General features: G+C 38.1%; 2 protein-coding genes across 4 annotated transcripts in view; one reads left to right on the top strand and one right to left on the bottom strand.

Annotated features, from left to right (window-relative positions):
- Window positions 1-694: 694 nt before the first annotated feature.
- Window positions 695-17382, top strand: LOC119773833 (tyrosine-protein kinase ABL2-like). Its single transcript, XM_038271014.1, has 11 exons — window positions 695-1236; window positions 4163-4250; window positions 4828-4929; window positions 8878-8943; window positions 9066-9094; window positions 9186-9323; window positions 11050-11136; window positions 13267-13341; window positions 13437-13543; window positions 14721-14901; window positions 15004-17382. The coding sequence occupies exons 1-11, from the start codon at window positions 1078-1080 to the stop codon at window positions 15988-15990; spliced, it is 2019 nt and encodes a 672-aa protein (XP_038126942.1). The 5' UTR covers window positions 695-1077; the 3' UTR covers window positions 15991-17382.
- The window catches only part of dnah9l (dynein, axonemal, heavy polypeptide 9 like), a 54599-nt gene continuing 44555 nt past the window's right edge, over window positions 17374-27417 (bottom strand). For all 3 annotated transcript variants that reach the window (XM_038271002.1, XM_038270987.1, XM_038270995.1), the window contains 17 exons: window positions 26419-26559; window positions 26131-26301; window positions 25926-26048; window positions 25644-25837; window positions 25324-25472; window positions 24419-24546; window positions 24112-24249; window positions 23873-23962; window positions 23593-23784; window positions 23391-23510; window positions 21459-21518; window positions 21044-21226; window positions 20656-20838; window positions 20417-20532; window positions 18080-18192; window positions 17841-17981; window positions 17374-17714 (listed from right to left, as the gene is read on the bottom strand). In XM_038271002.1, coding sequence (XP_038126930.1) covers window positions 17467-17714; window positions 17841-17981; window positions 18080-18192; window positions 20417-20532; window positions 20656-20838; window positions 21044-21226; window positions 21459-21518; window positions 23391-23510; window positions 23593-23784; window positions 23873-23962; window positions 24112-24249; window positions 24419-24546; window positions 25324-25472; window positions 25644-25837; window positions 25926-26048; window positions 26131-26301; window positions 26419-26559 — 2490 coding nt within the window. In that variant the 3' untranslated portion in view covers window positions 17374-17466. The remainder of the gene's footprint in view (window positions 17715-17840; window positions 17982-18079; window positions 18193-20416; window positions 20533-20655; window positions 20839-21043; window positions 21227-21458; window positions 21519-23390; window positions 23511-23592; window positions 23785-23872; window positions 23963-24111; window positions 24250-24418; window positions 24547-25323; window positions 25473-25643; window positions 25838-25925; window positions 26049-26130; window positions 26302-26418; window positions 26560-27417) is intronic.

Genomic DNA, 27417 nt, shown 5'->3' with positions numbered 1-27417 from the left:
CATCCACCTCAAGGTTACAAAATGCCAATACAGTAGTTTTGAATAGTGGCAACACATCACTATTAATTGAGGTTAACTAAATGCTTTGAAACTTATGATTTAAATATTTTTGTTTGACATAAGCCTTTAAGGATATTTAATAGGTAAATTAACAATTACTCTTTAGCTGTAAAAATGTAAAGTCCAAGAGTTAATTCATGCTTAGCACAAGAGCTTGTCTCGCATTTCTGTGAGTTGACAGCAGAGGTTTGGTTTTATTTTTTTTTCTGCTAAGAGCCGGAACCCATTAAATTACAATCAAAAACTATCAGAGAGATGTTTTAACTTCCCATAGCTGATCCCAGCTGCCCCTAAACAGTGATGTCAGCATGACTTCCCCACTGATGGTGTCACTGGGTCCTTCCTGTCTGGATGAGTAACACCCTGTCTCAGCCTGGACTCTTTGCTCTTAGTGTGTTTTTAGCGACACAATTGAGCTATAAGAGTTAGACTGAAGTATCTGTGGCAGTCAGTGTAGTTAAGCACGTCAAGCGCTCTACAGGTTAGAGCTCTATATCTGTTTGGAGTATATGAAGAGCTTTATATAGCCAGAGTTATCCAGGAAGAAGGAATGCCCTGGATGCCAGTGACCATATTTGAACAGCCTCAGCTCCAGACACACTGCACACACGACTAACCGTTCTGCTCTTCAAGTTCAACTCTGAGCTTGTGTGTGTACACACATCCACACACTCAATGCTGTAGTTCTACTGAATCTCCACTATCAGGCAATGTAACTCCTCGTCTGGCCATGACAGCCAACCTGCTCTGACTCACGGAGGGCAAACTTCTCCCACTCTTTCCAGCACTTTCTAGTTTACTCTTCTTGACACTCTGTAGAGCTGACTGACAACATCCTATTCCAAACCTAACAAGGAACCTTTTCTTCTTCACTTTATCTCTTTTTGTTTTCATCTCTGACTAGTCTACAATTATAGACAGAGGTTGGACTTAAGGATTTTTTACTTTACTTTTTTTTATTCCCCTGGTGGTGTGTATGTACATGAGTGTGTTTTAGTGTCTGTATGTCAGTATGCCATGTCGTCCCCTGGCTCGTCGTTTGTGCAGATAAAGCATGAGGATTTGCTTTTCTATGAAAACTGTGGAGGAGGTAGCTTTGGGAGCGTCTACAGGGCCCTCTGGATATCCCAAGACAAAGAGGTGGCCGTGAAGAAGCTTCTCAAGATCGACAAAGAGGTAAAGCGGAGAAATACAAGTGCATTAACAAAATGTGAACATTTGTTTTAAAGCTAAAAGTGCACTGATTTATATCCATAATATTAATTAGTATTGGCTTTATATTTTCATAAATATCAAATACATTTAGACTCTCTGTTCCTTCTATTCCCTCCCTGCCTGGTATTGAACATGTCTATCCTGTACATACCTTCATTTGTCCACCCTCTTTTCTCAGTCTAGTTTTATTTTATACTCCTAATGTGTGATTTGTTTCTTTCATCATTGCAGTTCAGCAGTTCTCAAGTATTTAAACCCAGAAGTCTTCTACTAATAGCACAAAACTGCTAGTAAAAAAGCAGAGTATTGCTCTATCTCCTTGAAATTCTTGGCCACATTTGGACATAAAAACATGGGGCTGTGTATTTTGTATTAGGTGAGGTGAACATCTCCTCTAATAGTGCTGTCATGAACATGAGCGGGAACTTAACCAATTAATTAGTGAGCTGAAAGATGTATTTTTATCCAGCTTGCATTTGCAGTTGCATACAGATTAAGTGCGGGAGGGAAGATGTGTGTATACTAGAGCTTAGTGATGGCACATTTTTATGGATACCTGTAAACACATGTAAAATAATATTGGAGGATTTTTCAATAAACACATTTTAGTTTAAACAGTTTTTTAAGTATTTCATAGTCTGTCGCACTGTAATGAATGACAGAGAAAGTTTTAATGAAAATGAAAGTCTGAGAGGTCTGGCATTTATGTTCAGCCTAGTTTGAATCTGACCCCCATAAATTAAATCCACTACAACTTACTTTGCTGATAAAGAGAATGTACCTGTTTCTGATTTAATTTCACTATAAATACAGCTGTGCTATTAAGGATAACACAATATAAACCTCGGACCACAAGTGATAATTTAGGAATAGGTTGTGGAGAAGTTTAAAATGTGATTAATTATTAAAAAAATATTCATATTTTTAAAAGAAAATATACTAAAAATCCATAAAGTTTACCTTCCGTTATCTAAAAATGATGGAGGCAGAACTGATAACCTACCGGATATGATTTTTTGTTGAACTGTTGGATGCATACATGGATGCATTTAAAGAAGTCAAGTTTCTTGGAGTGTTTAGATAGAAGAGTCGCGTAAACTCTTTATTGAAGAGTGGCAAGAGGGAAGTCCTGTAAAAAGAAAGACTGGAGAAGTCTGATTTAAAGTTTCTCTCTAGGACGAGATGAATGGATGAAGACAGCATGGTCAAGACCAGTGTTAAACATTTAAATTCATTTCCAACTTCTGCTTGAAGAAAAACTTAAAACACACATTATCCTGAACACACAATCAAAAATAGGGATGGCAGCATCATGCTGTGGGAATGCTTTTGTTCATTAGGGGAATATAGGCTGAACAAAACCAATGGTAAGATGGAATAAGGTAAAACCAAGGCAAGCTTGGAAGAAAATCTGCTAAAGGCCACAAATGACTTGATACTGAGGTAAAGGTTTACTGTCAGGAAGGACAACAATCCTAAACATAGAGCCCAAGCCTGAAAAAAAAATGTACGAGTTAAACGGCTCTTTCAAAATCTATGCATGAATCCTGTTGGGTTTTCAAGATTTGTAAAGCAATGTTTACAGGAGCTCTCCATTAGACAGAGGTCGAAATACTGGAAAGAATTTTCGTTTCCTGTTGTGAAGAGCTGTGAGAGAAATATTCAAAAGTGACTAACAGCTCTAGGTGCTGTAAACTGTTAGAGGGAGGCTGAAGAGAAGAAAACGATCTGCCAAAGTGTTAAAATGTTTATCTGAATAATGATATTCGATCCTTATACTGTAGGATAGAGCATTACTTTGTGTTGTTCCATCACCGAAAACCCCAATAATATGCAGAAAGTTTGTGTTTGTAATAAAATGTACAACTTTAGAGGCTTTATATCCATCCATCCATCCATCCATCCATCCATCCATCCATCCATCCATCCATCCATCCATCCATCCATCCATCCATCCATCCATCCATCCATCCATCCATCCATCCATCCATCCATCCATCCATCCATCCATCCATTTTCTTCGTGTTTATCCGGGGCGGGTCTCGGAGGCAGCAGTCTAAGCAGAGATGCCCAGACTTCCCAGGTTCACACACACTTCCTCAAGTTACTCTGGGGGGACCCCAAGATGACACTAGGCCAGCTCAGAGACATAGTTCCTCCACCGTGTCCTTGTCCTGGGCCTTCAATGAAGCCTCTTCCAAATATGACATGCCTGGAACACCTTCCGAGGGAGGCGACCAGGAGGCATCTGGAACAGCGGCGTCCAGAACAGATACCCAAGCCACATTGTTCTTGTTTTTAATGCATAATGGGGCCCCTTTCTGGAAAAAAAAGCATGTTGTGGGGACCTACTGCTCCTTGTGGGTCCCGATGTCTGGATCTCACAAGGGAAATTGCTGTATTTGGGTCGTGGGTCACATTAAGGACTAAGGTGGGAATTGAGTTTAGGTTGGGGTTAGGGTTACATATGAACCCCTAAAAGTTAGGTTTAGGGTAAGGTTTACAATTAGGCTGTAGAAATGAGAGGAAGTCAATGGAAAAAGGCCTACAAAGATAGTGAGGCACGTTTGTTTATGTGTGCGGGTGTTGTTTCTGTGTAGAAATAATGATCTGGAGCATCCGTTGACTCTGATGAATTGCATGTTTGTCAATGTGGTGTAGAAGCTCTTTGGAGACTCGGAATGAAATTCATTAAACCCTCAGCTCAGTCCTCCTGCAGGCACTGTTATAGATGACTAACATTTAGGATATTAGGATAAGTTTTTTTTTTTTTTTTTTCAATTAAAGGTTGTTTTTATGTCACTGCCAGACACTGGAAAACTTAGGGAGTTTCCCAATGAAAGTGTTTATGTTTCTCAGTCTGTCTTTTCCTTGTCTTCTCGTCCAGGCTGAGATTCTCAGTGTACTGAGTCATAAGAACATCATTCAGTTTTATGGAGCCGTGCTGGAATCTCCCAACTATGGCATTGTCACAGGTCAGACCCCACATTGTGTGTCTTTGAGAGATTATGTTACCATTTACATGACTTAGGGGCTTAAAGTGCAAAATGTTGTTGTAAATGTAAAAATATCAACTCAGATGCAGTATTTAACTTTTAGAAACACTTAAAAGGGTAAAATGATATATCTGTGAGGAAAATGGATGTAATGTCCTGTTGTTTAGAGATGTAGAAGCCTATTTTTTTATGCAGGTGTATTTGATCTGAGATGGCCAAAGTTACACACACATTAACACATGCTTTAGCTGAGCAGTATTTATAAATGTGTTTCAGATGATCAGAACATTCTGATTACTCAGTCTTTTTCCACCCTTCTGGCACAATGTTTGTAACTGAGCCCCAAATGTTTGGATATGCCTGTAATGTTGGACCTGACTGCACAGTTAAGATACAGTTTTAACTCAAAACTCCGGCCTTGTTTTACAATACTGTTGGCTGATACTGATGTCACTTAGCATAAGGCATTTCTTTTGAGTTATATAGATGCATTAATTAACATTTTTTTCTTTTTAGCTTATTGTTTTTCATTGCTTGTGTGTGAATTGCTTTACAGAATATGCAAGTGGAGGCTCTCTGTATGAGTACATTTCAAGTGAGCAGAGCGAAGAAATGGACATGGAGCAGATAATGACATGGGCCATACAAATAGCCAAAGGTAGGCTTAAATTTATTAATTATTTAGAGATATGGTGAAATAAATGGTTAAGTGGAATTATCTGTTTAATACCTTGGTGAGACCAGTCTGTTTAAAAATCCATATCTGATTTTTTTAAATTGTCAGTAAACCCACCTTTTATACAGTAGCTGTTACAGAGCTGTGCTTACAACTATTTTCTGTGTTAGTGCTTTTTTTATTGGGTACAGTAGACAAAGACTTAGCTGTTTTCTGTATCAGTAAGCTGTTTTAAAATTAATTTAAATAGGTAAAAAAGGAATTTAAAATTGAGCTGTGTCTGTAATTTTTCAGAAATCTTTGCAATGATTTTAGGCTGTAAGAGAGAGGGCAAGCCTCAGCAATTAAGAGGGAGATCGAATGAAGTATGCAAGTTTTATTTCCTTTATTCTTTTGAGTTTTTAACTTGTTTGAACTTATAGCATATTGCATATGGAACCTGCTAAATATTATGTTGATGCTTAATGGTGAAACTCAAAAACTAAGATTTTAAAAATATAACTTAAATCTAATTGCCCAAAAGATAAATTGCAATAACAGATGTTACTCTTTTGTGCATTATTATCGATTATGAATGTTGCTACAGAAAACTCTTCAGATTTTCTTATCTCTGATCAATAAATAGGAATAAAATTTTAATAAATACCATCCTATTATAGTTGAGGACTTTAAATCAACCAACACATCTCCTCCTTTGAATAACCAAACTGTTTAGAATGATATATAAGATATAAAAAAATTATTATTACCTCATATAGCTAAACTCCATCTACTGTATAAAACACAGTCAGCACATCTTTTGACCATTTGTTTCACTTTAAGTGAAACTATCGAAGTGGTGGTGACACCAAAGGTTTTCTGTCCCCTGTAGAAATATACAAGTTGATATAAATCCACGCTGATGGACCAGCTAATAAATGGACTATGGACTGACCATGTACTTTGGTTCAGTGTTGTATTGAAAGATGAAGGGACACACTGCTCTGAGTTTGGAGCCCTGTTGTGATACTCTTTATATGCGCTTGCTGTCATCCTATCCTCTATGCAAAATGATCCTACCACTTTTTTTCAAAGCAGATATGATGTTAACAATGGTAAAAACCTTGACTGTTAATCGGGTTTAAATCAATAAAGCGATATTTTGTTTCTTTCACAGCAGAAAATTCTGTTTCTCTTCCTTTTCTCATTTTCCTTATATGTGTAAGTTCTTGAAAGACTTACAGCTGGATACCATCTAATCTCTCTTTAACTGACCTTCTGAAGGCAGGAATTCAACTTTTTTTTAACTTAGTTGGTCAGTCTTTTGATCAGTTTTAGATCAGTTTTTGATCAGTCCATATCCCCTGACTGTTCGGTTTGGTCAGGTGGCTCATCTAGGGAGGGTCCTGGTGGTTCGAAACTTCTTTGATTTCCAAATAACCGGGGACCAATCAAAGGTTATGGGATGTTTGATGCTGGTAAAATGTTTTTTTTGTTTTGGAACCTTCCTTGGGCTTTGATAATAATCCAGACTTTGAGTAAATTTTTTGGTTTCTGTTCAGATAATCACAAGAAAATGTTTAGCTATTAATTTCCTACTTATACTGTGTTTCTGTTTTACCCAAATCACTGAAGAATCTGATTTGAAACAAATCATAAACACATCCCCAGGCCTAAAAAAAAAAAAAAAATAAATAAATAAATAAATTTAAAAAATGCAATTTTTAAATCGCAGAGACACTCAATTTTAGTTACAATACATTTAACAAGAGTAAGACAGAAAGTTTCTCCCTTAGGTGGCCGAAATACAATTAAAGTGGTTTATGCTATATGGAACAGAGAGCTAGCACCTAAATCTATGCATTATAGTACAAGTAAGAACTTTTTCATGCAAAGTCCTGCAGCACTGGATTATGGACAAGCAGGCTTTCAAAGTCATGGAAAAACTGAAACCCTGGAGTAAAATATCAACATGGCTAAGTGTGAAGGGAAATTGCAATAAAATCACAATTGCAATACCGGTTGATAATAATAACAATTTAGATTTTTGCAAATTCGTTCAGCCCTACTGTTGATCATTTGATTTTATTGGAAAACTAGATCGGTCTTTCTGACACAGCACTTGACTGGTTTGATCTCTACTTGAAGGACAGGGATTTCTATGTGTCATTAAGGAATTTTACAATAGAGACCAGAAAAAACTAAAACACATGTGGTTTCCTTAAGGCTCCATTATGGGGCTGTTAATTTCTACTTGCTCAATTTAGCTCAGATTATTGCCAACAACAAGATCAGTTATCATAACTACAACACACAGCTTTACATGACAATGTCACCAGGTGACTATGAACCCATCAGAGTATTGGCTAGATGCGTATAACAAATAAAAATGTGTATGCACCATAATTTTCTCCAATTGAATAAAAACAAAACTGAAGTAATAATCTTCAGACAAAAGAAGGAGAGCTTTAGAGTTAGCTCAAAGCTTCAGCTACTACAGCTAGCAACCAGTGATGATAGGCGAAATCTTGGAGTCATGATAGAGACAGACCTTGACCTTCAGAGGCACATAAAGGCAGTTACTAAGTCAGCCTTTTATCACCTGACAAACATTTCCAGGATTCAAGGATAAATGTCCAAGCAGGATCTAGAAAATCATTCAAACTTTTATCTTTAGTAGGATTGATTAATGGAACAGTATTTTCATATGTAGGTTTGCCTAAAAAGTCCATCAGACAGCTGATCACATCCTCACTAGAACTAAGAAAGTAATCAGTCTGGTTATGACATCCCTACACTGCCTCTTTTTGGAAATCTTAATGTTGGCCTATAAATCACTGAATGGATCAGCACCTCTATACATAATTTATTCGTCAGTGTATTAACCTCCCAGATCACTCAGGTCTTCTAGTTCAAGCCTACTATTTACATACAGAGCCATAACCGAACATGGAGAAGCAACATTTACTTCCTATCCCCCTATATTAAACACACTTCAAAGTCAAAGTTAAAAACTCAATTGTTTAGAACTGCCTTTGACTGTTAACATTAAACAGTTAACTGAAGTGTGTGGTTTAACTGTTTTCCTCTTGGTTTACTATTTGCTTTTATCATGTTTTTATCTTTACTTGCTTTTTTTTGGTTCTGTTGTACAGTTTTATTAATGTAAAGCAATGAACTGTAATAAACTGTACTATACAAATAAACAAGCCTTGCCTGTTCTTGCTTTGCTTCATCTGGCACAGGATGTCTTGAATTGATGTCACAGATGGCTTGAATTTTGCAATGAAACCAGAAGCCTATCAAGGGATTTTAGAGAGAAATATGTTGCCCAGTGTCAGAGAGTTCGGTCTAAGTAGCATGTCATGTAATGACCCAAAACACACAGCTAAAAACACCCAAAAATGGCAATTTATAATTTGAGATCATTCCGTTGAAGCATGTCTGAAAAACAATTTCTATTTATTATTACCTTGGTCAGATTCACGTCAATTTTGACCGAAAATAGGGACGTTTTTCTTTTGTTACACATGGGCATCAACAATTTTGTCTATGTGAATATGTGCTAACATTTTATTAGCTCAATTAATAATGCATTTAAGTTTACGTTCTTTCAGATAAGGAAGTTTAATAATGCCAAGACGGCTTTGTTTTAACTTAAAGGGGAGTTATTATACTTCTTATAAAAGGTTTGGGAGAGTACAATTTTAAAATCTCAGTTCTGTTAGATGCTTTCTTTTGCTAAAATGATTTTGAAGTAAAAAAAAACTGTTACTGCTATAAACTGCTATAAAGTAGCTTACAAATAAGGTTTGTTTGAAGAGGCTGGCTTTAAACAAAGAGTATTTTAAATGTTGAACAAATTTATATTGTTATGTCATTTCATTGAGAACATGACAAAACCAAAAACATTATATTTTTCATGGGACTAAATTATGAATTTCCATTCAGGGATGCATTACCTCCACGCAGAAGCTCCAGTCAAAGTGATACACAGAGACCTCAAGTCACGAAATGGTAACATGATCTTTTATTTAGGTTCTTTTAAATTAATTTTGTTTATACGTGAGGTTGAGTCTTAGATCACATTTGCTTCTGACATGTTTTTAAGCACTGACTGGTTTTTGTTCTACTTACAGTGGTATTGACTGGAGATAAAGTGCTAAAGGTATCCAATATAATTGTATTATTTATCAAAGAAATACATGCTATAAATATGTAACTAAATTTATTTTCAATTTCTCATCTTGGGGTTTCAGATATGTGACTTTGGAGCATCTAAGTTTTTATCTCACACCACCCATATGACTGTAGTGGGCACTTTTCCCTGGATGGCTCCTGAAGTTATCCAGAGTCTGCCTGTCTCTGAGACTTGTGACACTTATTCATACGGCGTGGTAAGTTGGTACAATATAAAATCAGTTGCAATAAAAAAATGGGAGAGGCCTTTATTAAAAGCATATACAGTATATATTTAGCCATATTTGTACTTGTTATCTTCTGCTCCATCCGGGACCGGGTCATGGGGGCAGCAGTCTCAACAGAGACTCCCAGACTTCCCTCTCTGCTGAAACCTCCTCCAGCTCTGCTGGGGAAAGCAGGAGGCGCTCCCAGGACAGCAGTCCCTCCAATGTGCCCTGGGTCGTCTCCTGAGCCTTCTCCAGGTCTACAAAACATATGTGGACCGGTTGGGCAAACTCCCATGAACCCTCCTGCACTCTGCAGAGAGTGCAGAGCTGGTCCACTGTTCCATGGCCGGGAAGAAAAACTGTGGACCAGCTTTTTTTTCGGTCCTGGCCGTAGAATGGTGGAACAGCATAAGAATGGGGAGGGTATGTTTCAGCTATAGGGGGATCACATGTCTCAGCCTGTCAAGGGAAGCCTACAGTATGCCAGGGTGCTGGAGAGGGGAGTCCAGCTGATGTTGTCCCTGTTGACCTTGGCTTCAGGAGGAGTAGTATGGTTTTCTTCCTGGTCATATCTGTATCTCTATAAAGTAAAAAAGAATCATTGAGGGAACAGAGCAACTCAGCTCTGAAGGTTTTATTTTAGAGCTCCATTACACACAGCGATTTATACTTAAGGTGTTGGTGTTTTTTTTTTTTTATGTTTGCACAATGAAAAGCTTCCTGAACTGTAGAGTACGGTTATAACCACATAACATTTCAGTTAAACACATGGTGATATTTTACCGTGATGTACACGTAATCAAATGGTTACTTCTTGCCTAACGTTTAGTGCCTTTTAATCTGACAAATGCGCCTATTTAGAACACATATTGTAGTTTTTTGAATCTGACTCTCTGTTCCCTTCTGTGCAATACTTGTTAGAGGATCCTTTTGCATTAATTACTGAATCACTGCAGTGTGGCATGCAGGCGATGAGCCTCAGGCACTGCTTACTGGAAGCCAAGTCTGCTTTTCTGTTCTTCAGCCTTTCTGCATTATTCAGGCTTGTGTCTCAGATCTTCTAGAAAATCCTCCATGGATTCTCTTGAGGGCAGTAAGGGCAATCAAGCATAGTGTTGCCATGGTCATTAAACCTGGTTTAGAAGTGGTTTAACAAATTTAATGTAACAGTTTATAGCTCTGCTGGATATTTGTGTGCTCGGCAGCTCTTTAGAGACTGATGTAGGTCCCACTTATTGTGAAACTTAACTGGCTTTGTTTCACAATCCTTTAAAGACTGCTTTTAATTTCCATTGCTGATGCATCCTTTCTATTATATTTTTCCTTCCACTGACCTTTTCTATTGATATAAATTCAGTCAACAGCCAGCTTCTTTATCAGTGACCTTATGTGGCATACCCTCATTTACTAGCCATTGAAGAATAGTCAGTAGCGTTCCATACTTACTACCGTAACATTTTTTATATAAACATTTTTTGTTTGCTGTTTTATATTATTCTAATTCTCTAAAGAATACAATTTTGGGTTTTCATTAGCTTTAAGTCAGTTTCACCAAAACAAAAAATGATATAAACTATTGAAATATGTCACTTGATGTGTATTTGCTTAATCAAAGGATATATATTTCCTCACAAACATTGATGTGATGACTGATCTGGACCCAGAACAGACATTGCAGTTCCTTGTTGTAATCATCAATATGCTTTATGACCAGGTGCTATGGGAGATGCTGACTCGGGAAGTTCCTTTCAAAGGTTTCGAGGGGCTGCAAGTTGCATGGCTGGTGGTGGAAAAGCAAGAGGTATTTTGCACATGCATAGACACCTTCATAAGCCTTCTGCTAACATGCTGACCCACCAGAGTTCAAGGCAGCCAAAGGCACAATGCAATGCTCCCTTGCTTTCCACTCTGAGCTCGTTCTGCTGGGTATTTTTAGGCATGATGTCAGTTCTGTGTTCATGTAAGGCCTGGATACACAGCATTGGGGTTTGGCCAAACTCTATGCAGGCAAGAGCCTTCACAAGCAAGAGAGAGAGGTAGAAAAATGTAGAGATGGGAGGGTTGATATTAGAGGTTTACAAGTGGTAGGGGATGGTGGTTACATGAGCTCTGTGTTTCAGTTAATGACCTCAGCAGCAACAGATTTACACACACATGGACACTAGTGGTCAACAAACAACCAGGGAACATGGATCTGGCATAGCTACTGGCAAAACTCCAAATACTATCCCTAAATAACTCAGTCTGTCTCTCTTTTCCTCTTTCCCAGTCTGCCTGATTTCCCTTTCTAAAGCTGCACATGTCTTCCTGACCCTTCAACTAGCCGTCTCTCCACTTTGAGTAGCAGATATTTTAAGATTAATCCCCGATGAACAAAAAGTTTCCATTTACTGTGCTCGGTTGGCTGGGTCTTGGGTTTTTGGGACCTATGCTTTTATCACTGGGATTTAAAATGGGGTAGAGTTACAGTAAGGGTGTTACATTGTTGCTGCTGGTTGCTGATAAGAAAGTAGTTCAATGCCACATATACTATACAGTATATAAAGAAGTGTTCCGTAAATGTTTGAAGGGATGACTTTCTGTTCAGTTCAAATTAATTGACTCAGCTGCACCATCAGTTTAAAAACATATAAACGAGGAAATTTTAAAGTACAGCACATAACTGGTGCAAAAATAACACCTTGTCTTTGTCTGTTTTTTTAGGCTGATGTACAAAAGTGTTCCATCATGCAAGTAAAAACCTTTTTGACAAAAAAACCCCAAAACAAAACAAAACAATCAGTGTTATAATCAGTTCTTATAGGATATGTTAACGGGTTATCACCTTAAAGTCTGATGCGAACAGATTTCACAAAGAATAATAAAAAAAAATACTTGCAGCTATATACATATTCAGAAGAGGATCTACAACCAATACATATAACACTGAATTGAACTGAGTTGTGCAATACATGCAGTGGGTAGCACTGCTGCCTTGCAGCGAGAGGGTTCTGGGTTTGATTCCCGGCCCGGGGTCTTTCTGCATGGAGTTAGCATGTTTTCCCTGGGGCTGCGTGCGTTCTCTCTGGGTACTCTGGCTTCCTCCCACTGTCCAAAAACATGACTGTTGGGTTAATTGGGATCTCTAAATTCTCCTTAGGTGTGAGTTTGTGCATGGATGGTTGTTTGTCCTGTTTTTCTCCATGTTGCCCTGCGATAGACTGGCGACTGACTGACCTCCAGGGTGTACCCGACCTCTCGCCCGTAGAAAGCTCACAAAAAAATGGATGGATGGATAAAAAAAATACCAAATCATTTTCATTCATGCACTAGTTAGTTTTGGTCTATCACTTTAAAACAGATGTCGGGGCTGTTGACCAAAGTCAAAGAAATCTAAATACTTATAGAAGACATTTTATAAGCTTTATTGTTGAACATTTCTATTTGCAGCAGATGGAAAACATCTGAAAAAGGAAAATGATAAGTGTTGGCACAATGCTTAGAGGTGCACAACCAGTTTACAGATGTAAAAGCAGAACATTAAACATTTTTGAATGCATAAACAAAAAACTCCCCACGAAAATCATTTCCTGCCCTTCCACATTTTCACAATGATGCTGAGGAAGGCTGAGGTTTTGATTTGATTATGAAAGTGCAGCTGTTATGTTGTGCACTGTAAATCAAATCTTATTAAATCACGCCTTCAAATGATCTTAACGATCCAATTCAAAACCCATTTTGTCATTTATTTGTAATTGTAGCTGTTGGCAAATGACGGCAACATCATTTGCTAAGCTTAGATGGCAGGTCTGGCAAACATACCTGCTACACATTAGCATGCAGAGATTGTCACCACAATGTTATTAACCCATGAATTGAGAGTTTACTTCTGTGCCCCTTTTGATAGCCATTGTTGTTTACTTAGTCACATAGTTTCTTTGTTTGCATCTAGAGACTAACCATTCCCACCAGCTGCCCTGCAAGTTTTGCTGAGTTGATGAGGAAATGTTGGCAGGCAGATCCAAAGGTAAGATAAACAGCCTCTGGATGTAGGGAAAAGGTTTTGTTTTCCTTAGTAGAAAATGTTAGCTCTCATGTCTTATTTTGAACTATTATCTTCAGGAAAGACCACAATTCAAGCAGGTGTTACTAACCTTGGAGTCCATGGCAAATGACAGCAGGCTGCCAGACCAGTGCAACTCTTTTCTACATAATAAGGACCAGTGGAGGTACATAACACAAAACACTAGCGGTCAGTTTTTGCAAAGTAAAAGCTGCTGGTGAATTACAACATGACAGATCCAACAACAATGCACACATGAAAAAACAACTCTGTGAGAATCTGAAAGTCAGGAAAGAAGCTGCATGTGTGACCCTGCACTCGGCTTCAGTCTATATTAAGCTGTCTGGAAAGTGTCCATGGAAGAGATTCCTCTACTCCTCCACAGGGGCGGGAGATGCAGAGAAGTTCTGGGTGGAGGAGGAGGGTGGATGTGGGACGTAAAGGAAAATTAAAATGTCAGTCGAAGTTTAGGGAGGAACAGAAATGTAATGTGCGCATGTGAATTCTAAAATGCTCAGCAAAGTAGAAACAATGAACATAGAGAAAAGAAACAAAGGTGGACTAATGAAGGGAGGGAGGGAGATGTTGGCAGAGGACCAGGGGTGCAATGGTGTGAGATTCTGTGCATATTTACCATCAGCACAATGAAGGCAATCATTTCTGAGTGAAGGTTTGGGTATGGGTGGAAAAAGTTGGAGGGGGGGGGAGCTAAGTAGGTGAAGGGGTGGGATAAATGAGCGGGGAAGTGCTGTGCTGAAGGAACACAGGAGGTATGGCTGTGCATCAAGGCTCAGACTATATTTAGCTGCTGTGAGAGGTGATTGTTTGTGAGGACCTGTTTAAAGAAGACAGTCAGGCACCAGTAACCACAGTGACCTACTGTGGAAGCAGACAGTACTGCAGCTCATGTGTGAATATGCTGATACATATGTTGTGTGAATGAAATCAGCGGAGTTTTCAGTGAAAGCAACAGCATGATCTACGAAGGGTTAATCTAAGACTTCTTATATACCCAAGGATAGTGCTTTTAAAATATTTTAGCCCCTCTTCAGATTTTGTTTTCTAATTTTTCTTGTTTTATGTTTCGGATTATAAACAAATTTCATTATTAGTAAGAAGAAATGTGGCGCTGTGTGAAGTCAGTTGCTTTCCAAAAAACAACCTTGTTTGCCATCGACAGTGGTAACACCTTTAAAGCATTTGTGGTTCAGTCCGTCAGTCCATTTAAAACAACAGCCATGTCCTTAATTGCAGTTCTTCTTATTCTAAGACGCTTTCGATGTGCAAGAAGTTCCTCTTGTTTGTTGTAACTGATTTTTGTCTCAATACTTGCGCTTCGGCAGATGTGAAATTGAATCAACCCTTGAGCGCCTTAGAAAGCTGGAGCGGGAGCTGTACTCCAAAGAGAAAGAGTTGGAGGAGAGGGAGAGGAGGCTAAGACTGTGGGAGGAGAGGCTGATGGAGAGGTCCAACATGACACCCAGCCCAACCTCTCTACTCCTGGACCGCTCAAACATTTCACCAGTAAGTAGAAGCCATGTTGCCAATGCATTCCTTCCTGTGGACTCAAAAATAGTTGGAGAGCTTTTCTACCAAAGTGACCCTTTTCCTTTTTGTTTTGATCAGTTTTTCACACCTATGACCATCGGTTCCTCTGGCTCTTTCTTTCGCTCACACTCCCAGGACTCCAACAGCCTAAGCAGCGCAGGGGTTAGTAGCGCTGGTGTCAGCTGTCTCCTCCGCACGCTCAGCAATGGAGACACAGAACGAGGAAGCAGCGCTGTGCTGGAGAGAGGGGTCGGTTCACTCGACAGCGGCAGACTGCATGTCATGCTGCGAGGTTTACAGGGAAGGTTTGAAGATGATGAGGAAGATGAAGGAACTGTTGAGGAGAAAGATTGGGGACATAAGGAACACAATGATAGTGGGAGTCTAGAGGGAGGAAGAGTCCAGGTAACACTCAGGAGCTTCCCAGGAGGTGTTGTTGAGAGGAAGGAGAGGACCTGGGAAGAAGGCGACAGAGAGAGAGGAGGCATGCAGAGAAGCAGAGTGACCACCATAGTCCGAGGATATTCAGGAGGATATGGGGAGGCAGAGGGGGAGAGAGAGAAGGAAGTAGGTTGGGAGATTGAAAAACTAGGGGACAAGCTAGAGGATAGAGGGGTGGAAGGAGGGCTTGAAGGAAACAGGCTCCCATCAATGTTTAAAGGTCTCAGAGGAAGTTTTGGGAGCCTGGGGGAAATGCTGTCCTTAGATATGGAGGAAATGGGGGAGATGGACAGAATTGGCGACATGGACATGAACATGAATATGGGCGACCTGGGAGTGATGAAAGTGGTGGGTCAGGGTGTCAGGAGTGAATTGGGCGTCAGGGGTCACCGAAGTGATGTGGGGGTTGTAGTCCAGGGAGTAAGGGGCGACCTCAGTGATGCCATCAGTCAGAAGATAAGAGGTGAAGTGGGTGTCATTGGTCACTCTGGGATGCAGGTGAGCATGCGGGCATCTTCTAATCAGAACTCTGTGAAGAGCTGCAGCGTGCGACATGGAACAAAGATCAACATGGCAACAGCTGCCATGGACATGATGGAACTTGACTGGTCCGATAGTGACTAGGAAACACATGGGTAGATACATTCACAGCAAGCAAATATGGAAAAATGGTTTAACTTCCTCACATAGGCAGCATTTGAACTACAGATTGTGTCACAGTGTTCAGGTGAGGCAGACTTTAATCATTTTAAATGAACAATACACCCATGTGATTTGATAGATAGCAGAGTAATCCAAACCCCTTTCAGACAAAAACTTTTTAAAAGGAAAGGCCATTAATATTGGTCAGTGTTTTAAACAACAGTCACTCTAACATCTACAGTATATCTTCTTTAAATGCATTGCAATGCTTCATACAGTTAAATGATGACTATTACAGTTGAATTGTCTCATTCGTTCGAATGGTACGTGCTGGTACACGCCTACGTCACAGATATAGGCTTTTGGCAATACAGCTTCTTGTTGACTTATTCCTCCATAGCTAGTCATCTTGTCCTGCATTGCCTCAATAGAACCTTCTTCGGGCATTGCTCAGTCCATGCCTTCAAACAAGAGGCTCAATTTGGTAAGGCCCTGACCTTGTCCTTCACTGACAATTGAATAAAAAAATCCACTATCGCAAAAGATTTGTCAATCATGTTCGTAACTACCAGTTAAGCTTGCTGCGATGTCCAAAGTAGGTAATACTAAAAGCTGTTTGGAAAACCTCAGAGTCAAGGTGACAGTCTTAATTCCCTTAGATATGCACACTGGAATGCAGTAATAACTGCCACGCTAATGTGCTAAACACAAAAAACCTGTTTTAAAATTGCCAACTGTTATCATTTTATCCCTTACAAAAACACTGCAACAACATTTCTGTTTTTAATATAAAGTAACATAGACCATTCAAGGCAGGAAGGTCATATAAAAAGCTAGATGTTTTTATATCTTTTCATATAAAATCTTAAAGAGAAATCTGAATCAGCAAAAAATGTAAAAAGCTTCACAATAACTTGCGGTAGGAATCTATCTCCAGCATGTTTGCACCTGTTCATGCCTCGTTAGAAAGGTTATCTTTTAAGATGCTTAAAGTGACCTGTGTGTTTATTATGACAGGAATCTGATATGTTTAAAATGTGTCAGAAAAATACAAACAATTGTCTGAAAGGGGCTGGGTGTGTTGTCCTAGCAAGTCTTCAGACTGACTTCACCTGTGTAATTTGAACTACTTCGAAACTGCTGCATAACATACTGTAAGAGGTACAAGTGTGATGTACTTGAATGCCACACTAATGAGACAGCACTGTTGTTTGTTTCCCTTCTGCTTATGAGGTATTGTGTAGTTTATGGATTTGATTTGATAAACATGCTTAGACTTTATCTGTTCTAACTGTGATTTAGTGTGAGAATTTTTGACATTTTTCTCTGTATATTGTATCATTTTTCAATAAAAAGAAAACATGGTTGATTTCACTGCAGTAAGATTTATTTTAGTAAATTGATACACTTCAGAGAACATTCATGAATGGGATATAGTCAGCACTTATCTTAAAGAATTTAAACGCTGAGCAGAAGAGCCACCCCAGCCAGCACCCATTTGGCTGGACGCTCCCTAGTTTTCAGATTAAAAGTCCACACATATGTGGGTCCTCTAATCTTGGTCTTGTAGAGCGGACATTCATAGATGTTCCTTGTCTCCTGGCGGTCATTGGGCACTGCTCTAACTGAAATCACAGGCATGGCTGGTGTTAGCTCTTTCAGACGAGCCTCAGCAATCATCCCAGTCTGAGTGTCCCACCTGGCACCTGGGATACAATCAGAAAAATAAGGGATAATGCTTTTTGTGCTGGTTATAGACAACAGGTGATACCAAAGTGACAGAACAGATTGGTAATTTTATATGGAGTTAAAATGCAAGACACAACATCTACCTTCCATGTATAGCCCATACACATATGCACCCTCTCTGGCAGGTTGGTTGAATTCTTCCTTATATTTCTTTGTTACATCTACAGTAAGGTTAACTTTATCCAGAGGCCATTCATTTTTACGTGCCAGAGACTGCATCACAGCTAGGAGATGCAAAAGAAGACAAAAACAACTGCTTGTAGTGATAATCAACCCAGAGACACAGATGCATTACAAAGGCAATAATGCTTTTTTGTGTTACCGGTTAGGAAAGACTGTGGGTTGAACAGTCCAGATAGCCAGACAACCCTAGGCAGAGACAGGTCTTGGGTCCAGCTGTCCAGCTCTTTACAACGCAGCATCACATCATTGAACCTAATGAAATAGAGACTGTTGAACTGTTGAAAAATAAACTCAACACTTAATTTTTTTTAAATAATTTCCATTGCTGCGGTTTTAATAGGTACATTAAATTAGCTTTTATTCTGAATCATTTTAACTTTCATGCAACTTTCTCCTTTTTGGTATTTACCCTTTAATAAGAAAAATGCTTTTACTTTTTCCACACTTATAAGCTTAGTGACAGTCTATTTCTCATATACCTTTTTGTCTGGCAGCTTGAATTATTTATAGTTTTTATTCTTTACTTATTTTAACTGTACTATTCAATTAAATGTATTTATATAACACTCATTCTCAACACATGTCATGTCACAGTACTTTATAATTTAATCAAGTCAAGAAAATATCCTACATGCAGAGACTTACAGGGGTACATATGGGGACAATCTACTGGTCCCATATGATAAAGTTCTGTTATTTGAGTTGGGGTTAGGTTTGGGACTATGGTGTGAATTCCGTGTAGGTTAGGGTTAGGTGTATGTTGGGAATTGTTAGGGTTAGGTTAAGGGTCATGGTTATGCTGTAGAAATTGGTTAGAAATTAATAGAAGTCAATAGAAAGTCCCCACGTGTTTAGAGAACCCGACGTGCGTGGGTGTGTGTGGTGTGTACAGGATAACAGGATAACTGAATGGAATTTTAATCAAATTCAAGGAACAATTCATTCAAATTTGCTAACGTTCCAGATCATGTTCAAGTTTTAGCTGTAGGTTTAAGTCACAATATGGGGGAAAATTTGCTCCTCGGTGGAGGTCTACGCATTTTTTTAATGCTTTTTTAGTTTAACCTATTTTTTGATACTCTCATATAGACTTTTCACAAATAATGCCATGCAATATGTTTTATATACAAGACAGATTAAGTGATGACAACTTATTTATGATACACAGACATACAGTCCAGTCTGAATAGCATCAGACATGATACTACTGTAGCCTCTTCACAATACATTTAGTACTGTTACAATTTTTATTTATATGTCAGCTACTTTAAATCATTTTCCTGTTTTTACTACACATTAAAAGCAAAATTTTTAGGTACACCTTTCTAGCATAGAGTTTGGATCCCTTTTCCTTGTACATGTACTGTAGTTTTTCCGAATAGAAGTGCACCATTTGCAGGTTTCTCACCAATCACCAAATCCCAATCTTTAAAAAAACTGATTTTGACTGATACAGATTTTGTTTGTTTTTTACAACTGACACTGTCTTTTGTTATATAAACACAAGACACCTTTAATATTTCAATCTTATTTTACTAAAATATATTAATCCATACCTGTGAAACAATAAAAACTTCTGAAACAACTGCTTTCAAATATAAATCTAAAATATAAAAGTTTAGAGCATTGACAATGGGTGATTTTCAGACTTTTGCAAAAGATTGATTTAACATCTAAGAATTGGCCAATAACTGATCTCCAAACATTAAGAAAATTGAGGCCGATCGATCGGCTGGCTGATCAATCAGTGTAGCCCTACTTCTGAATGTGACAGAAGTAGGGCTACTGTGATCCATGCTTACCATCTATAGGTTGCTACCAAATTTCCCTATCTATTGATAAAATACATTTTGGAAAGTCTTAGACAGGTGTATCCTCAGTTTCAATTTTGGATAGGAAAGGAGTTACGCATATTTTTTTTGCTGCTTTTTATACTTTAGATTATCTGTGTAAAGTCAGAAGTGTACAATGGTATCAGAAAATAAATCTTAGTTGTAGCAGATGTGCCTTTCCTTTCTATCTTTACAAATCAGTCTGTCTATTTTCCTCTAACCTTCGACATCGACAAGGCCTTTTTCATCCAACTGCTACATACTGGGTATATTTGTTTTATCTAACTGTTTGTTGGAATCCAAAGAGATAGTTGTGCAGGAAAATTAAATTTTCCTCTAACCTTCATCAACAAGGCCTTCTTTTAATCTATCTGCTACACACTGGATATTTTCACTCTATCTCACTGTTTTATTTGTAATCCAAACAGATAGATGTTTAGAAGAAATTCCTGTATACCATTTCTAAAGCACATTGAGTTAATGCCAGTTGTTCAAATTTGCTTTTAGACTGGGAATTACTAATAAAGTAGCCAGTGATTGTCACAGTAACACTACAAGAGTTCTCTAGTCTTACATAAAAGTAAATTTAACTCTTGTAACTACAAGCCCCTTCTACTGAAGCACGTTAAAGTGCTGCAACATACCACATCGCCAAACTGTAGGTTGAAGGGTAGGCAAGTTTGGTCCATGTATCAGGGACATTGTCGAAGAACAAGTCTGTCTGCAGCTTCTCCATCTCAGAAGACATGGCCAGTTCACCCTTTACACAGACAACTATACATTATGACACTGAGCACACACATTCAGGAAAGATTATGTATCATCAGACATACATTAGGTAAAACATTAGGCCTTCTGTGCATAAATTTTTCTTCAAACATACTTTTAGTCCCAGATCGAGCTCCTTCAATGACCGGCGGATCTCTAAAATGAGCATGTTCATGCGCTCACATTCCTGGAAGCAGACTAGAATGTATGGAGTCCGCTCAGTGGTTTTAGATGTAATGTCTGACATACTGTATTCCTCTGGGAGCTTTTCCAGAATTTCATCTAAAATAGTTTTTACCTGCAAGTGAGTAGAGTGATGAGTTCCTTAACAGATTGAAAACAACCCAGCAAACTAAAACATGTATTAACAGAATGCCACTGCTATGCCTGTTTCTACAAGAATCTAAAAATCTGAAGTTCTGGTATTTAAACTGACTGAATAATGATAATTATTAGAATGTTTCTGAAAGTTTTAGCCCTTTCTTAGGAAAGATAAATCCTACCTTTTCTTCTAGCGTCTGTGATACTCCCTCTCCCATTACAGCATCAGGAGACTGCAGCTCCAGCAGTGTGTGAAAAAGATTATCCGACGTCACAGTGAGAAACTCAATTTCAGCATTTGGGTGCAGTCCGTAATGAACTGGGCTTTCGTGTGGCAGCATCTCATCTATGAAGTCATGGTAGCCCTGAGAAGAAGGAAAATTCAATTAATGGGCCAAAATATATCTGATCCATTTTCAGGAACTTGCATATGAAATGTAAAAATACAGCGTATGCTTTGCAGGAAGTCTGAACCTCATGGCCAGCTGACTGACTGCATTATTTTTCTGCTTAGCTTGTCACAGGTTTTAAAGCAATAATCATCACTGTAAAGATTCGCCAGATCAAACTAGTTCAAAAAAATTTGTTCCCTCATACCTGGTAGTCCAGATTGGAGGGGACAACAAATCCTGGTGCCAGAGTAACTTTCCGGTCAAACTAAAAGACGGAAAAAAGAATCACCACCCGTCAGATTAAAGTGCACTGTAAAAAACAGATTTCTCTCATAGTGACTAAATGGCTTTGATCAGCTTAATAACATTAAGCAGTTGAGCGATTTCTTGTTTCAAAGTGGAAATAAACATTTAATATGGTCACACTCCAGTATTTTGAAAAGTGCCCACTCTTTCTTTAAACTTTTTTTATTGTATATCAGTTGTTCAGGTCAGCAAAATTTGGACAGCATACTGGACAAAAATGACTCAAATATGATGCAAATAATTTATAAATTTGCCCTTTATAACTGATAATTACTAGTTAGATTTTCCCTTAATATTGTGAACCCTGTCGCTTAATGCATGCTCAGTGTTGGGTATTATTGAGGAATCAATGACAAAATGCAATAAAACTCATCACTGCAAGCTCAACCAGGAGAAGCGTTACTTGCAAGTCAACCAATCTGACAGCATTGTCTCTGTAATGATGTGTTGTGAGTTGGTACTTTATAAATAAAATAAATTGAATTGCATTAAAGGGTAGAGATTGGTAGAATTGGTATTTTTAAACAATCATATGATGTTGTCCAGAGCCTTAAGAAACATAAATATAGAATAAATTGGACGAGGTGCATAACTGCAGAGAGTTCATTTCAACTGAGAGCCAGTGAGGAATGCAGAAGTATTATTCTGTTTTTTTTAAGCGCATCAACTCAATAAATAAATACCCCATGAAATCATTTTTATTTGAAATTATTTTATTAATATGGGATATAAATAGAGAATTTATTCAATAAATGTCCAAGAATGATATGGACCTCAGTTAAATATAGCTAATTATTTAATTGTATGAAGTAAATACAATTCTGTTATGATTTAATAATTTAAATTATTTTCCTGTGCTGAAGCACACCATGAATTATTTTAAACAGTCACATATCTTTGAAAAGTCAAGGAGGCGGGACTAAGGTCTCTCTCATAGAAACTCTGGCATCTGATTAGCTACTTCTGAGCAAAATAGGAAAAGTTCTCTGGTTTTACTTTTTACTTGACAGTCAATATAATCAATGGAAAAGATGGAAATAAATTCAAAAATTGTATACAATTTATTTATAGCAAACTGTGTGAACAAATCCAGTATCTATATCCGTAGTTCGGTCTGAAATATATATCTAATAAACATATGAGATAGATGTGGTATTGTGGGAGCTGCAAAAGAACAGCAGAATCAAAGTTAGCCCCGTCCACTGACCCACAGTGAAAGTTTAAATTAATTCATGGTATGCCTTAAATCATTAACTAATTATATCATGGCTACTCCTTTACCTCTGATTTAATGTGTTCTCACAGTGTACACAGTGTACAATCCATAGAATTTGCTTTTAAAGCCTTTCTGTGCTGATTGATATCAACAATTTGTTTCTCAGCTGTTCTTAAATTTTTTAAGAAATGAGAAGGGTGCATTACTTTTTGTGACCTACCTCATGTTAAAGACAGGTTCTGTTTAAGGCATTTTTTGCATCTACACATCCAGGGACAATCAATCCTGGCTATGAATGTAAAATTAACAAAAAATGTGGTCAAGAATTTTGAATTCTAGATTTAAAATTGGTGCAAATAAATTTCAAGTTGAATTTGATGCTGTTTATATCCTAGCAAATTAAGTTATGATTTGAGATTTTTAAACTTGGGCTATGTTTTTTCAGATATTAATATTTGTGTGATGTTGTAAATATTTAAAGGTGACAAGAAGAAAAAAATGTTTTGCAAGGTGGCAGGGGGTTGCTTCTTACCTGCATGATATTAGTCTGTGCTTTGTCCATTTTCCCATCAGCTAAACACGACCAAAAAAGCTAATATTTTGTTAAGAACAAACCTGGTTGGGCTGCATATATTCTTCCAGGTATGTCCTACAGAGCCGCCGGTCCCAGTCATCAGTGATGTGACCTCCATACATAATCTCTCCAAACAGATACCTCAGGTCTTCCCATGGAACCTTTTTCAATATGATTCAAATGAAACATCTGGTAATGCAAGTACCACTGTGTAAACACCTAACAGAAAAGAATGCATTGCACCTGTGTATTAGCCTCCAGGTAATTGTAGAGGACATTAACTGATATAGTAAGGTCTCCAGTGTTGAATGGATATTTTCTGTTCCAACCCTGTGGCCCAAACTTTCTCCTTTCTGCCACACATGCATGAAAGTAACACAAAGAGAACAGGATGGTCTTAAACTCCTGCTCACGGCTGCACTGGTCCAGAATGTCCTGCAGCCGAAAGGTAAGCAATGAAGTGTTCATCAAGACAAAGACACATATTGAATATCAATTGTGGCAAGCAGGAAGAAAAGCTCACCTGGTCAAAGTTATCCAGGGCTGCATGCAAATTAGCATGCATCCCTGTAGGAGGTTCATTGGTGATTTTGATAGCATTTTCCAGAATACCCTAAAAAAATTACATGCAAGTAAGAAGAACAAATTGCAAACACCATTTAGCATTTTAGGTGTAATAATCTTTTTATAGAGAGTGCCTGTAGAAAAAAGAGGATATATATTTTTTTTTTTTTAATTATTGCTTATGAACAGCATAGCTACCTGTGGTATAACGTGTTCCTGAGGAGTAGCGGTTGGTTCAGCACTCATGAACACCCTGTAGTCTGGATGGCTGTCCTCACTGCAGCGCTCCAGTAGTTTCTCAAGTGAACCCAACCAGCGAGCAACCAGGTGAATGTTCTTCAAGTAAACAGCAGTTATAGCTAGTTATAGCTTACTCAAAACTCAGTATACAGTATGCACAAAAGTGTGATTAACAAATTTTGAAAAAAAAAAAAATCATATTAATTTTGCATAAATATTTAAAACTTAGTTGTTGAAATAACACCCTCAATATTTCTTTACAGACCTGTAATATGACCCAGTGACCCTCTTTGGCAGCCTTTTCCATTGCGATCTCAGCCACACTTTCCTGTCCTTGACCCAGGGAGACGTTGTGGAGCTTTCCCAGGTCTATAGTAAAACCCAGTTTTCCTCCTGGTAATACAGGGAAGCTTATTTTATATGTGCAATAACAGAAAACCAATAGTTTTAAGACTCAAGATTTAACAAAAAAATTAAGAGTGAACACACATTTCTGTGTAAGAACACTTAGTTATAGGGTGCTATGGCAAATGTTGAAATGTATGCTTTTATCAATGTCTAATACCATTATTGTTGGTCATCAGTCTTCAGTTCATCAAACTTTTTCTTACGGAAATTCGGCAATAACATGAAGCTCTTCTATCAATATCAGCCCAGTTTTTCTTTGCATCAATAACATCTTTTGTTTTGTTTTTTTCTCTATTATGAACTAGAATGAAATCAATATTTTTTTTAATGAGATTTAGAAAGAAAACGTTACAACAGCTTAAATTTGTACAGGTCAGCTATTACCTATTACCACCTATTAGTTCAGTTATAAAGCTAAACTGGATTAACAACTTAGAAAGGCACCTTTCACAGAGGAAAAATCTTCATCTTTAGCCTTTAACTTATTAGGAGACCTGGATAGGATAAAAGTAATTCTTATGATTGAATTCTATTTAGGAATATCTGAGAGAATATTTTAAAATGGTCACCACCGATTGTTTTCATCCTATAATATTTAAAACAGCCTGTACTGTTTTTAGTCCAGGTCACAGTTGCGTTTTTCTTTATGCTAGATGACCACATGGAAAAACCTTATGTGGTTGTGATGTTAAGTTTTGGTGAATTCTTAAACAAAACACTGTATTTCAATGATTCTGGTATGCATGGTTCTTTGTTGATTACCCAGTGATTCCACGTCTTTTAGGGGATCCACTCCAGGCGATAGAATGAAAAATACTGGGAAAGCAGGACCGCTCTCTCTGAAGGATTTTGCAAACTCAGACTTTCGACCCTCTGTGTACTTAACCCCCAGCTTCTCCTCCACAAAGTTCCTAATGGATTAACAAAGAAGTATAAACAATTCTAGTTTTCGAGAATAGATACATAGTGAAAGGACTATTATACAAAATGAGTTGATTTAATATTTATCAAGAAAATATTATATATCATCTTTTTTTAATCTGGTAAAAACACAAAGAAAATAAAAGCAAAGCCATCTTCACCTTAGAGCGTAGGTCATTCTGTCTGGTCTTAAGGCTCTCATCATGATCAGTTTCTGAAGGGAACTTTTTCCTTTCCACTCCTGCGGGAACTTCTCCTTCTCTGGACACTCTGACTCAACTAGCTTCTTCCAGCGTTTAGGTGAGCCTTCAATATCCCGATCCAGACCCCGAAACTCATCAGTAAAACTCATCACCTGGACACAATGAGCAACAGCTTATCTACCAGTATAAACGGCTTTATTCACAGTTACCAAAGCAAACTCAGAAAGTCGGCATGCCAACCTTGATGGCGCTCCATGATGAATTAGAGAGAAAGTCAAGGGGACTAACGTAGTGGTGGTCAATGTTAAAGCGTAGCAGAAAGTCTAGTTCTCTCACATGTATCTCCTTGCTCATAAGGAGAAGCTGTAAGAAGAGAAAATACAGACAAGAATAAGAAGGTGATGTTTGTTCTTTGATATTGACTTTAAAACCCAGGAAGACACACTTGGAAGGTTAGCTGTGCTGTGAATGTGAGCTTGTCTCTCTCAAACAGCCCCCTGCTGATATAGTTGAAGGTGGAGTATGTAACACAGTCAATGAGAGTGTTTACTCTGCTTTTTACATCCTCACAAGCCTCTGCTATTTCCACCGCCTTGTGGAAAACAATGTTGAAAGCCTGAGGACAACACATACATTTGTGTTCATCGGATCGCAGTAATTTGTTTACCATGCATCTAATCAAACTTATTTGATTATAAATGTGAGATAGTTCCAAACTTTGCCCTTTGGTTACCTTTAGGCTGAACTGGTACATGGGGTTGATCTTGTTGAGATCATTCATGATGAAGTACAGAAGAGATGCTCTGACTGCAACAGGGCGATAGTGCTCCCTAGCTTCATTTATTTTTACTTCATTTACTTTAGCCTCCAGCACCTGAGGATGAGGAAAAAAGTGTACAAAATGAGAAGACAAACATACATAATAATCAAACATAAACTGGAATAAAAACTATGATAGCATACAGTTGGAAAACTGGCATTCATGCAACATAGGCATCAATGTCCTGCATTTTAGCCTTTCAATGGTGTATTTAAGCCATTTTTGTCAGGAAGAAGGGGTTACATAACATCTCAGCTGGTTAGAGTTCTAAAATATAAAAAAATAATAAAAAACCCTCCCTTAAAGGAATAGTACACCCAAAACATGATTAGCCTTCATTTTCTACTCACCCCCATGCTGAACAACACTCTGGAGTACTTTTTTGATATCTCAAATGCATCTGGAGATCTGGGAGGCTTCTTGCTGTCTGCTGACATTCAAATAATGGAGGTCTATGGTGCCCGAGACAGAAAGGTCCATAAAAGTCCACAAAAAATGTGTCAATATTCCTCCATACTGCTCGTCCAATGTATTCCAAGTGTCCTGAGTGGGTAGCATCCAGAATTTACTCGAAACAAAGTCATTTAGAATGTTTTTAGTGCATAAACAGTAGTGTATAGGATTTCCTGAAAGCGCGTGCCCGCACGTTCACGACGCTACGGAAGCCGGCAGACCAACCAGATGAAAGTGCGCATTCAGCGTCTGCTCTGCCGATAATGCAAGCGTAGAAGAAGAAATGTGCTGTTTACCTGTGCAAAGAAAGAAACAACGAAAGAAAAATGTCTGAGGACTTCAGTGTTGAGGAAGTACGGAAGAGGATTAGGGCCACTGAAAAAAAAAAAAGTAAACTGATTTTTAAATTTTATTTCAGTTTAACATGGGAAAAAAGTCAGAATTCTGAGATTAAAGTCA

The sequence above is a fragment of the Cyprinodon tularosa genome, unplaced genomic scaffold (assembly GCF_016077235.1).
Source record: "Cyprinodon tularosa strain WSP-4 unplaced genomic scaffold, ASM1607723v1 ctg12, whole genome shotgun sequence".
NCBI classification, from domain to species: domain Eukaryota; kingdom Metazoa; phylum Chordata; class Actinopteri; order Cyprinodontiformes; family Cyprinodontidae; genus Cyprinodon; species Cyprinodon tularosa.
This window is presented reverse-complemented; position numbering and strand designations above follow the sequence as displayed.

Coding starts and splice junctions, on each gene's coding strand:
- LOC119773833 (XM_038271014.1), top strand. CDS start 1,078: ATGTCGTCCCCTGGCTCGTCGTTTGTGCAGATAAAGCATGAGGATTTG. Junction 1,237..4,162: donor TTCTCAAGATCGACAAAGAG/GTAAAGCGGAGA, acceptor CTTCTCGTCCAG/GCTGAGATTCTCAGTGTACT. Junction 13,342..13,436: donor GTTGGCAGGCAGATCCAAAG/GTAAGATAAACA, acceptor TATTATCTTCAG/GAAAGACCACAATTCAAGCA.